Here is a 13,356-nt window from a genome sequence, read left to right on the forward strand (position 1 = left end):
TTTATATTCATATGTTGTTGTTTTTTTTTTTTTTTTTTTTTTTTTTTTAAACAATTAATTGATACCTAATTCCCTTACAAGAAACAATGGGAATCTAGGAAACTTCACCTGCACTGTCCAGTGTCCAAGTATTTATTTCACATTTCCACCGGTTGAAATTTTGGCTCAAAAGTGATGGATTCAAATTGAACTGAATCGTTTCGGATCGCATCGTTCTAAAAGAACAAAACTCGTCCTTGAATCGTATCGGCAACCACGAATGATGATGCCAATTGAATCGTTGTTGAAACAAATCGTTACACCCCTAATTTTCATGTGTAGCTGCTCTGCCAAGTGGAGGAAATCGCTGCATGATCGTTTTATCACACAGTGTCATACTTTCACCAATGTGTCCCCATCCAATTCAGGTGTCCGCTGTGGAGTCTCTGGAGGGCCCCCTGCTGCAGGTGGAGGGCTTGAGCGACCTGCGCCTGGAGCTCCACAGCAAGAAGCTCAACATCCACCTGGTGCTCATCGACGAGCTCCACCGTCACCTTTACATCAAGTCCACCAGTCGCCTGGGACACAAGAACAAGGACAAGAACGCGGCGCGCCTTCCGGGGTAATAGTCGAAGATGCATTGTTAGTAGTTTAGTTTTGCTTGAATCATTTTGTGCAGTTCGGATGGTTCACAGATCAATGAGCACACTAGAAAATGTTTCTCCAGTTATTATCTTGTTTGTTTGGTCTGAGCTGTTAAAACCCTTTTTTTTGGTGTGCCCATTGTGTCAAAAAGTAGCCTTCAAAATGCTGCCTTCATTATAAGTTCAAGCGAATGCCAGTTGCCAATTATTTGCTGTAAGATACCAGGCCAATTACAGACTTTTTCTATATATTTTCCAGGGAAGGCCCTCTAACGGCAGAGCTGTGCAATCATTTTGTCCAACTAGCACTACAATTCCATATATGGCGGTAAAACATATTAGGGCGAATGCAGCAGCGCGACTTTGTTTGTTTACGCTTTTGTGTTCAGGCATCGCGCGTGTGGGTGCAGTAATTATGGTGGCGGCGGTGGTCAGCGAGGTACAGTGATTTATTACGCAGGGTCAGCTGGTGACAGGTGCCGGCCTCCCCTAACAACAAACCCACCCTTCGTACACCCCGCTCACTTAGCATGCCAACATTGTGTTTATGCCGCCTGGACTTTAAAGTGCCTAAATTGCTCCCACCTACCTCCAGCTTATGGTCTGATAAATAGCTCATTGGGAGGCAGTCGCCGGTCCCCACGCAGATGCAAGGCGACGGGGTTAAACAGTAGATTGATATCGTTAGCAGAGGTCGGCCGCCTAGGTTAGTTTTCACTGCTAATGCGCCACTTCCTGCGTGAGACTGATTTGGTGTTTTGTGCTCTTCAGCTCTGCGGGCAAAGACGCGTCTCCCATGCCGGCGTTGGACGTCAGCGGCCTTTCCACCCCGCGTAAACTACTGGATTCGTCACAATTCAGCACACCCGGCTCGAGCAGCGGTAGAGAATATGAATTCAAGCCTTTGCCACACACACAGTAGGAAGTGTGATATGTTAAGTGTAGTTTGTGACCAGGCTCATAGTAATGATAATGGAATCATTAACAACACCATTTGCATGTCATTATGGGTTTGCATTGCCAACCCAAGTACTCTATTACACACATGCAAAGCATAGGAAGTTTGCCTCATTTCACGGACCGGATTTGTCACAACACCCTCAGTGTAGGTATCCCTCGCCGACATTATAATCAACTTGTCCGCCTTTATCTGCGTCATTTGTCATCTGCCGTCGCTGTCATCGCAGCAGGCGGTAGCTGTGGCGGCATTGGTGGGAGGAGAGCATTCGTTACGCTCAAACTGGCAACCGGCACTGATAATGCACAGGAACAAAATGAGAATTTAATGAAAAACATCAAGAGAGCAATAAGTTTGTGTCATGCATGCTTTGTTTTTATTATGAGTTTCTTCGCTCATTTTAGTAACAACATTTTGTGCACCTTGATTAGAGTGCTGGTGAATCTCACGTGTGCATCATCTGCATAAAGAATTACTTGGTTGTTTAATTTGACACTTGACGGGTGGGCAGGCACTCCAGAGATCCAACTATTGTATACAAGCCATTCAAAATCTTTCGAGCTATTCCAGGTTCACACGTTGTCCTGTTTGCGCAGCCCATGAGCTCACAAGTGCACTATTGGCCGCTAATAGATAGTACATTTTCATTTGGCGCAGCCGCCCCGCAGGCCCGAGCCGTCAAAGCGAAACCACAGATTTGTCCAAATTATTCAAACAAACGGGCAATTAGCAGGCCTGTAAAGTGCCTGTACTCTGCCGTGTTAGCAGCTGTGGTCCGCGGCGCGTCAGCCCGCCTTTGTCAGTGGCTTAAGCGTGCCATTTTGCCTAATAGCATTAGAGCACCTCATTTGTAGCTAGAAATTGTCAGAATGATTACACAAACTACACCTGGAACGGGGAGAAGAGGCGAAGGCGACCCAAAGTCCATTAAGTTGCCATAAACATTAATTCCCCTGACGTGCTCTGACGGGGAATTGGGACGCCTCTTCTCATGAACATTGGAGCCTCGCTTGCTCGCAATTGAGCCACTAATTTGGTCATATTATGTTTTTATGTATCGGCTTTGGTGCGTTGCTTTATTAAGAAGCTCCTCCTGTGTTTTGTTGGCTCTCATATCGGAGCACGCCTTTATTAAAGTGCCTCGAGATCAACTTTCTCGTGATTGAACATATTGAATATGTATGGTAATACATCTCGCAGGCCCGTATCTTTTATACAGTAGTTATGGAGGTGCAAATAAAGAAAGATGAAAGGCACCACAGGGAGTTTTTTTGATCTTGGGTTTCTTTCTCTTGTTTTATAAAAATAATCATGTCTTAAGCTACGCACATGTTTCCCCTCTAGTGCGTGAGCTTCAACAAGACGTGCGGGAGTCAAACCAATTAGACCTCCCAGAGGTGGACCCGGAGGAGAACAGCGCAGAGTTCATGGGCATCCTCATAAAGGTACACGGAAGGAACATGACAGATATGACGTGTTTAATTGCTGTTTGTAAGAGCCCCCCCTTTTGTTTCCCCTCCCTCAGGCTCTGGCCAAGCTGAAGAAGATCCCAGAGACCATCAAAGCCATCATGGAGCGGCTGGAGCCAGAGCTCAAGCAAATAGTCAAGAGGTCCACCACGCAGATCGCGGACCATGCCTACCAGAGAGGGGAGAACCTTGCTCAGGAGAGTCAACCAAGGTACAATACAGAAATGAATTCTTCCTCGTATAGTACAAGAACGACTGACTTTCTTTGACTGAAAATCATGAGGTACAATTCCTCTCCGGTAAAGGTCGCAGTTTTTACATTGCAGTGCATCGGTAGATATGCGGTGCACAATCGCTTGGTGTGAGCGTCGCCAACTGTAATTTTCAGTCGCGTTCAGCTGCGTCACTTAGTGTACATAGACTTAAAAATTGAAGTTTCCTTGAAAATGACATGTGAATCCTGACAAATGCTGTTGCCAGACCAAAAACCTTTGTCAATGAAAATAGCACTTCACTTCACAAATAGTGGCAGAAAATGGATGGGTCGGTAGATGTTTTTCATTCGACAGTGACTAAATATGCCTCTTCGTGACAATGCATAGCATAGTGATGACATTTTCTGATATTTCTTGCCATGCCATGGCCTCACTGCAACATGATTACTTTTATGTCCAATATTTCTGAACCGGTCAAATGGTCAACCAAACTAAAGGCCGCCACTGAAGTCCTTGGAGCTTGAAAACGGCTAGTTTGAACCCTGACAAGTCCCAGTTTAACACAGCCCATACAATTTCCCACCTGCGGCAACGGACGACATCTTAAAAGCGCTGACGTCTCGCCGCGCTCGGCCCACCACAGGTCTCAGTGCAGTGATGCCGGACCGCTTAAGAGCAGCGTCTCCCCTCCTGTCAGCGTTTGTCCCCAGCCGCCTCTCCTTGTTTTCCGTTCAATCTCATCTGACCTCACAATGCTTTTGGCCGCTATGTTGCTCCGCTCCTGTCGTGCGTGTGCATGTGTGTGAGTTTTTAACATCGCATTTGCACGTCTGCCGTTATGTTGTCTGCATTTGGTGCAAACACATCCAGTTTCTCCACACTCTCACTTCCATTTAAAGTCAAGCTGGGTTGCCATGGAAACTCTCTCAAATGTACCTCTCATTGTGGGGAACAGTGTTGTTGTTATTGCACACAGTATTTTACAGCTATTACTAAGATACTCCATTCAGATCCCAAGGTTTGAGCCAAAACAAACAATTGGACCACTGAGTGTATTTTCAATAATCACATGAAATCTTTAATTTGTTGACGCAATGAGGCATAACACTATAGCAGGAAAACAGTCCACTTCACACATAGTAGTGCGATTGTTTATTCGAGCCCAAGAAAAAAGCTTCTCTTACAATCACTGCTTATTCTCCTTTCAATTAATGAATCAACAGTAGTTGCCAAAACCTAAGGTAAATAAAACATTTCTTTTATGTCTTATATAAGGAAGCCAGTAGGAACATAATACACGAATGAATGCCTTTTTTAGAGCGCTTCAGCATGCTCCAAAACTCACTAGGCTTTGCAAGCATGCATATGGTGGTGAAAATACATTGTTTTAGATGTCTCTAAAACAGTTCCACAAAACTCACTCGGTAGAGCCCACATGGAAAGTTAGGAAAAAAATTAGCCTCCGACACCAGTTTCTACACGAAAGTGGGTGGACATAACAGGATGCATGTGTAAGTCTCAAGGACCCATTCCCGAAATTCATGTTGGTTCCTAGCAGCCAATTTTGGTGAATTCCAAGGCTTGTATGAGGCCAATTCAGCCAAATGAGCTCCAAGTAAACCAGTTTGATGATCATTTCTAGGATTCGCCAGAAAAAAGGCGGTGCGGGACCCTCTTTATCGGTGCTTGCAGCTTTAATTCTCACTGGCATCCATATTGATGCAATGCATATTTTCCTGTAGTTTGAGCTGTTTGATTAAAGTCAACCAAATAAGAACTACAAGCAGTAAGATTGGTCCACAGAAAGAAAAAGAAAAATCACATCATTTTGTCACATCAAGTTCCTCCATTAAGATTTTTGTTATTTTACATTCTGTTGCTCGCCTGATGCCACATTAGCATTAGCACCGTTTTCCTCAGTAAACTATGACTCAAATAAAGTGTTAGCATTAGCATCCGTTTTCCCCTCGGCTTCCTCTGTGAAAGCGCGAGGCAAGAATACCAAGGTCTTTTTGAAAGCTTTAGCGCTCATGACTACTTTCTGTTCACGAGTAAAAGGTCACGTCAACAACTAATAACACCAGTTTCAACCCTTACATATTGTCCGCGTTGACATTTGCCTGCAATTAAAAAAGAAAAGCCTAAATGTCATTCTTTTGCCCTGGAATTTGATGACTTTTGCCAAAGTGGCCCAATGTGTATATATATATATATATATATATATATATATATATATATAAAGGAAATATTTAAAAATGTGAATCTTGCCATACGTCTCTGTATTTCTTATGGGAAAGTGGTAACAGTGTTCAAAAGGGAGCTTGAAACATTCAAAACAGACATGCAGAATTGTCTGTTTTTTCCACCACATTTGCACAGGTTGCCGCAGAAACATGCGTCTGATGTTCTTGTGGAAGGGCCCATGGGGTATTTCAAAACCGTGAAAGCCTAAAACAGCATAAGAATGATCATGCCCACTAAAATTAAGGAACAGAAGTCATGCGGAGGTCAGAAGACACCTCGACACAGGCACGAGATCCATTTAATAATGTCAGACAGGCTATTAACGTCTTGAAAAGATCTGTAGTTCATAATTGGGTATAGTCGGTTATTATAAGCATATACTTTTGACCCTGTGTGCATGGAAAATTAACAGTATATAAGGGTTCAGCAGATAAATCCATGCAGAATGGTAGAGGTGTATGTGAATGGGTCAAACTGGGGCTGAATATTGACTCCATACAGCACACCGGTTGCCTTGTTTTAATGACTCATGGAACTGCTTTCCTCTGCTCTCTGGCGAACCTCCACAGGCTTCTGCTGGAGCTGCTGGAGCTCCTCTTTGACAAGTTTAAGGCGGTGGCGCAGGCGCACAGCGTCGTGCTGGCCCACCTGCAGCGCATCGCCGTGCAGTGCCCAGGCGGCGCCCACGAGGAAGGCATCAAGCTGTACGAGCAGGCCGACGTCTCTGCCAAGATCCAGACTGTGCTGCAGGTCAGAGTCAACTCGGGAATATTAAAAAGTGTGCAGTGAGAATGCAACATTAAACATTAATGGCAGAACACTACACCTTTATGAATGTCCCATTAAGGTCCTTAAAGTCCATGCATTATACTAAAAGTAAAATATTTAAGAGGAAAATTTCTAGTTCTGGTTCATGGATATCAGTATTATCTATGAGCTCTTATTGTGTCTTTTCTTTTTTTTTAAAATATAAATAATGCTGAACGTCTCTCACATTGCCTCATGCTAAAATCTTTTTGGTCCACACTGCCGCTGAGATGCATTAATTCACCTTTTGATGAGCAGCAGATAAATCTGTCAAAGGGAGCCAAAAAATATGATAATTTTAGTTTTATTTAATTGGTGGGTATTTATTAGGTCCAAGCAGGTTGATCTGTGGTGAGTCTCGAAGGAAAAGCTTTCCTCTTTAAACTCCTGGATCGTTGTTCTTCACATATAGAGAGATCGTTCCCCACTGGGGACAATAACGCAGCATTGTTTTTCTGAATAAAGTATGTGTCAATGTCTCATGACTGCATTCTCATTAAGTGATCCAAGAGCGTTTGTCAATTTCTACGCATTTCTTGTTTGTATATCCCGCATTGTCGCAGGAGTATCTCAATTTCCCAACACCTCGCACGCACCTTTGTAATTAACTCTTTAATCTCATTACTGCCAAGGGTCGCCTAACAGAGCAGAGGAAATTAAAATTCCTTCTGCTTTTTTAAGTGCCTACGTAGAATTTTATTGGACACCGAGACCAATCTTATCACACAACAAACTGGGGATTAGCCGTGAAGAATTTGGTACGAGGTTCATCGTTTGTTCATCTCTGCTTGCAGTTTTAATTCAATTTACTTTCAAGCCTTTCCTACTCTTTTGGTGGTCTTCAAAGTTGTCTGCGTTTTTGGTGGTCATGCAGCAGCATCAAGTGTGAGCTTCTTAGATGTGGACTCCGCTTTGATTAAGTCCTCTCGTTCTCTGCTGCTGTGATTTTCCTTTTCTTCCAGGATATCTTTTTGACACATCGGTCCCATTTATTCCCGTCAGAACGCGCCACTGTTACTTGCTAATCTCGTTTCCTGATCACGCTTTTGATTTTGTTCCTATTTATAGCTCTCTCCGCCAAATCATTATTTAATTGGTTTCAATTAAATCAACAGTAGGTACTTTGTGCTTGTAAGTGTTTTTTAGTGTTTTTTTATTCATGTCTGTGTAGATTCTCAGTCATGCACTAGTGGTACTCCTACCACACTTTGAGAACCATTGCTTTTGCTGATTCAATAAAAGGCGAATAAAGGGATGGATTGCGGCATTATTATTAGGTGCATGTGAGGTGCTACATTATAAGTAATTGGTAATCCACCATCTGTCTTCCTTTCTCTTGATCCCTCCTTGACTTTTCTTCACGTTCTCTCTTCAGCAACCTGCTCAACGCTCATTTCCTGCCCCATAATCACCTCCTGCTCCTCTTTTACGCAACTTTATCTCCGGCCGTTCTCTTTCTCGTCAGAACCCTCCCTCCGTGTGTCTCTTCCTCATTGCCGTCCGTTTAATTGCCTCCAAAGTTCACGCTGTCAGCGGGCTAATGCAATTTAAGTAGGGTCGCAGCCCCTCTTCTTCAGCGCGAATGTTGGCATTTCATTAGTTTCTGTTTGGGGGGGTTACAGGAAAACAGGGGTCGGGGGGTTGCCCCAGCTCATTATTAGCAATTAATACAGTGATGGGATTAGCCGCAGCGTGAGACTCGTAGCAAACAGTGCCATACAGCGACTGCCATGACTTGTCTAGAGGTTTACTTTTAATCAAAATCACCATGTTTCAATTGTATGTACACTTGAACGGATGCTATCATGTAACGGCTTTCCCATGCATGGCGGCAGGGTTGCTCTCTTGCAGCATTAATTACATCATTACGGCCAGGATGGATCTCCATCTGCTCAGCCATTAGTCCTGTGCCATTCCTGGGCCGGCCCGCACCGCTCCACCGAATTAGACACACGCCAGGGTTAAATGGGCCTCGCTAAATTATGGAGCCATTTGATACGTTGGTGGCGCTATTTCGGAGCATATGTATCGCACACCAGGGCGATGAGAGGGACGAAAAAGCGAGAAAATAGAATAATTTTGAAAAATGAGAGGTGACCAGAACGAGCGAGGATAGTATGATGGAGTGGAGGAAGTTAACTTTTCTCTGTCAGGCCAGATTTGCAGTGGGCTCATCCTATTGTTAGAAGTTGATAAGATTTTTATGAAGCATGATAAGACATTGATGGATTTGGCCATGGATCATTGGCTAAATGGAGGACATGGTTCTCCACAGTGGTCATCACGCACGCTCAGCCAGTGGTCTTATTCTGTAGAAAAGTTTGTTCGAGTGCCACTAATTGTGATACATTGCTGTGATATTGAAAGAGACATTGTATTCAATCAATTATTTAAACATTTTAGTTCTCTGTGAATCTCATTTTGGACAATTCTATGCCTCCAACTTTGTGAGAACATTCGGTGAACACCTTAAGGATCAACTTGACGAGCCATTGAGAGCCAGGCACTGTTGGAAATTCATTTTCTCCGTCGTCCAGGTGCTGCTAATGGAGTATCTGGATGTGAAGAACAGCCGCAGTGCTACAGAGCCGTCGGCCCAGCTCGCTTACGCCAGCACAGGAAGCGAGTTTGCCGCCTTCTTCGCCAAGAAGAAACCGCAGCGCGCCAAGCAGTCGCTCTTCAAGTAAGGACCATGCTCAGGGGCGTTTGACCCCACTTGACAACTAAAGTCTGGAAAGTGCTTAATTTTCGCATAGCTTTTTTTCTGATTATTTCCACGTCTCTTTTAGGTTCGAATCGTCGTCCCATGCCATCAGCATGAGTGCCTACTTGAGAGAGCAAAGACGAGAACTCTACAGCAAGAGTGGAGAGCTACAAGGTGAGGAGGTCTGATCAGGAGCGAGAGTTTTGACGAACATCTGGAGCGGGGAAGCCAGGAGGGGAAAAGTATTGACAGAATACAAAATGGGGAGAGATGAGGCTGTCGAGAAAAGAGAAGGTCGAATGGGCGGACAAGCTTGGCGATGAACAGATTGAGATAAAATTGGGAAAATATGACTTTAGTCTGTTTATCAGTAAACATCAGACTCCGAATAAAGTGATGACAACATTCTCCAGAATGGGCCAAGCGGAGCGGAGGGAGTGCAGATACCACCGGGACAAAGCGGGTCGAGATGTAACACTTTGGAAAAGAAAGGGATAGCAGGGTGACTTTGCAGAATACACCCACAGGGACAGACCTTCAAAACCTCACACACACGCCTACATGTACACACACGTACACACTCAGCAGTGAGTGAGCGAGCTGCACAGTCAGACCCTGGAGAATCAAAGCTGCTCTATTGCTCCTACATCTTCTCTCCCGGACTGGGCGTCTCTTTACCCGTAACCTTGAGGTTTCACTCTGCAGCGCTGTTTGCCTGCAGCTACTCCTACCTTTACACCGAGCCCCCTTGTGGACAATAAAATGCAGGAAAAAGGCCAGGAGCAGGCAGGAAAGCACTTTTCATCTGTTCACCAAATGAGGACGCTTTCTGCACAGTAATACATCAGTTAGTAAACAATCTCTGATAAAGTTTCATCCAGATTTAGATGTATTGCTGCTGAAATGCAAAAAAAAATGCAAGTGCAGAAAATGAATAGATGCACCTCACATGCTCTTTTTATTGTTTTCAGTAATGCAAAATCTATTTTTATTTGATTAATCACCAATATAATCGATAAAATACTTGATTCTAAAAATATTCGACAGCTGCAGCCGTAGCAAATATCGTACTTAACCTGATTTGACATAGACACGAGTGTCTGGTGTTACTCAAATGAAAATGGATCAGATTCAACTTGTTTTTTATTTTCAGTTTTTCACTCTGCATTCATAGATGTTGGATAAGATGTTGCGAAAGGGATTTGGGGAAATTTCGTGCATTTAGTGTGTATTCTCACCGACATTTAATGGGGCTATCCTTAGAAGAAAATCAGCTGACGTATCCATGGTGATGAAAACATAATATACAGAGATAATAATGCATTAATGTTGTGAGTAGGCCTACTTAGGAAAATTATTATGAAAATCCAGGTTGACAGGAAAATAAGATGTTCAAATAATCCAAATCCTGCTATATTAAATACTATGACAAGCGTTTTAGTCACAAACAAGCATTCAATCAAAGTACAATACAAAGAAGATGTTGAAGTATTCACTAAACGTCATTAATCCAGTGGCTATTCTACTGAGTGAATGCATTCCTTCCATAGCAGGAAGGAGCAGGACGGATCAACTGTGGATAAAGGAAAAAACCCCAAATAGGCTTGAAATAACAGCTCACTTTTTTCCCCCCATCTTCCATCTGTCTGCACCTCAGAAAAGAACAGGCGGGATTTGTCTCTCTTTTTTTGAGTGGCTGAATGCCTCGGAGCGTTCATAAGAAGATGAGATTTCTTTCGGCTTTCATTTCACCTGTCACAATGCGCCGCACCGTCCGCAAAGAGCCTGGGCCCCCAGCCTTTTCAATGGCCGCAATTGGATTGAAGCAGTAAGAAATCATTTAGAAAGTGAAATAAGTCCAGTGTGATGGTAAGACGGGGTGGAAGGACGGAGGAGGGAAGGTTAAAAGTCATTGTTTTCATCAGGGTCTGGCGATGAAGCCATTAAGAAATTTCTGAGGAGCAGAAATTAAGAAAAAAACATGCATTGAAGACTTCATCCCGCATCATATGAAATTGGGAGAAAAAAACGCCTGAAATGAGAGATGGAGTTGATGAGTTCTCGTGGCTGCGGGATTTACTCGCCGCTTCGAGCTCAAGTGTTATAAGGTCAGCTGACGAACATTTGCAAGTGTGGGGCTGATTGCTGATCTTGTTGATGCAAGTTTGGCTATTCAAAGCAAAGTTCAAGTCACAGGCCACAACAGTAAGTACACCTAATCTAATACAGGAGCAAGATCTAAAAAATCAGCCTTTACAATACTTAATAATGCTCAGTTTGATGATGATGATGGGGGGAAGCGACAAGCTTTTAATCAGCACGTGTGACTGTACAGTAGATGGGAACCAGCAGAGGAGCTATGTTTGTTTTAATATTACTGTTAGTTTGAAATGAATGTGTAATATGTGTAATTTATCTGTTGAGCGCCGGCCGTATATCAATGCAACGCATGCAAACACTTGCGCGGGAAGACATAATTGCCTCTTGCACACTCCGCCACGCCTCATACGCTTCAATTAACCCACAAGTCTTTATTACAGCTCCATATGTAGCCATATGTACTGCTGTGTGTGTGAGACTGGAAGTCAAAGTGTGGATGTTTACTTCACACCACCTCATCCAGTTTCAATCACACTTCTGATGAATAAGTGATGAAAGTTACAATTTTTCCAGCTGAAGCTATGTTACCGTACCCCCCACTGTTGTCTGTTCAGGCGGCTGATGACATGGAATAGCCCGTCAGTCATTTTGGAGGTGAAGGGAGAATATATATTATATCTATAAGTCCCAGCCAGTAATATATTTTTAAAATGCTATTTCGCATCGTGTCACGGCCGGTCATTGTGTTGCGTGTAATATTGTCTTGGCCTTGTATGAAGTGACAATCATACCACAGCAGTGCTATAAACACAAGCTCGGCCGGCATATGCATGCAAATAAACACACATGCTTGTGACCTTCCGGCTCCGAGATGTTCACTTATCCCACTCCAAATGTATTTCATACATTTCTCCTTTTGATGTTCAAAAACGTAGGCGCAAGCTGTCTAATTACTAGCAGCTTTACCCGTCGCAGCTTTCCGACATGAGAAAATAAGAAAAGTTGTGCGTTATTTATGTATAAAACCACAGCGATCCCCCGAGAGGGGCCAGAACTGGGGGGCGGCCGAAGTGCCATTCGATGTCAAGCTGCTTTGTACACGGTGACGGTGGGAGAGGAGGTGCAAATGGAAAAAAGGTCTGGAGGGAGTTGTCGTGTTGTGTGATACACTACACACACACTGGGAGTGGCCAACGCTTTGCATTCTGATGTTGAAGATAACTACTTTCTGGCCACAACATTAGGTCCAATATAAGGCCGAAACGATTAATCAAATAACTGGAATAATTCTATTATTAAAAAAAAAAAGCAAAACTCTTTGCCTCGAAGCTCTGCAGTAATCGTTTTTCCACAGGGGCTAAAGTTTCTGCTGTGGCACACACCTCTATGAAGAAGTTGGCGCGATGGCAAGTGGTCAAGGATAGCGACACCTGACTTTTTTATTGAACAAATGGCAAAAAAAAAAAATATAGTAATAATTCGCTGACGCCTGCGTCACTCACAAGGCTCAACATTTTGAAACCATACACACTCAAAGTCACAGATACTACAGCAGAACATGTGGATGGCGACTCCAACTGGACAAAAATAATATCTGCCCCTCACGTGCACAATTATTGTTCCATAATGCAAAATCAATTTATATCCGATTAATCGATGAACTAATTAGTAGAATACTCAATTCTAAAAATAATTTGATTGCTGCTTCCCTAGTATAATCCATAGCACAGTTGACACAACATTCATAATATTTGCCTTACATGTCAGTCGTTCATCCGCTTGAGTCCTTTTCCTCTCCTCCTCACACGGCAATCAATACAACCTTGCCATTGTGATTTAACATATTCATAAAGGAAACCTCAGATGAGATTTGAACTTTGTTGGTGGAAAAAGTTCATCCATCCATTTTCTGAGCCGCTTATCCACACAAGGGTCACGGGAGTGCTGGAGCCTATCCCAGCTATCTTCGGGCAGCAGGCGGGGTACACCCTGAACTGGTTGCCACCCAATCGCAGGGCACATACAAACAAACAACCATTCGCACTCACATTCACACCTACGGGCAATTTAGAGTCTTCAATGAACCTACCATGCATGTTTTTGGGATGTGGGAGGAAACCGGAGTGCCCGGAGAAAAAACCCACGCAGGCACGGGAAGAACATGCAAACTCCACACAGGCGGGGATTGAACATTCCTGGTGCTGATGTCACAAGGATGACGGATGAGGGTTTACAT

General features: G+C 43.6%; 1 protein-coding gene across 1 annotated transcript in view; it reads left to right on the forward strand.

Moving 5' to 3' along the window:
* Window positions 1-13,356, forward strand: part of exoc4 (exocyst complex component 4) — a 61,127-nt gene that overhangs the window by 2,442 nt on the left and 45,329 nt on the right. The window contains exons 4-10 of the mRNA XM_061667619.1: window positions 408-601; window positions 1,395-1,504; window positions 2,926-3,026; window positions 3,107-3,261; window positions 6,079-6,259; window positions 8,854-8,999; window positions 9,106-9,194. Of these exons, the coding sequence (XP_061523603.1) occupies window positions 408-601; window positions 1,395-1,504; window positions 2,926-3,026; window positions 3,107-3,261; window positions 6,079-6,259; window positions 8,854-8,999; window positions 9,106-9,194 (976 nt within the window). The remainder of the gene's footprint in view (window positions 1-407; window positions 602-1,394; window positions 1,505-2,925; window positions 3,027-3,106; window positions 3,262-6,078; window positions 6,260-8,853; window positions 9,000-9,105; window positions 9,195-13,356) is intronic.

This window comes from Phycodurus eques, chromosome 22 (assembly GCF_024500275.1).
Source record: "Phycodurus eques isolate BA_2022a chromosome 22, UOR_Pequ_1.1, whole genome shotgun sequence".
NCBI classification, from domain to species: Eukaryota; Metazoa; Chordata; class Actinopteri; order Syngnathiformes; family Syngnathidae; genus Phycodurus; species Phycodurus eques.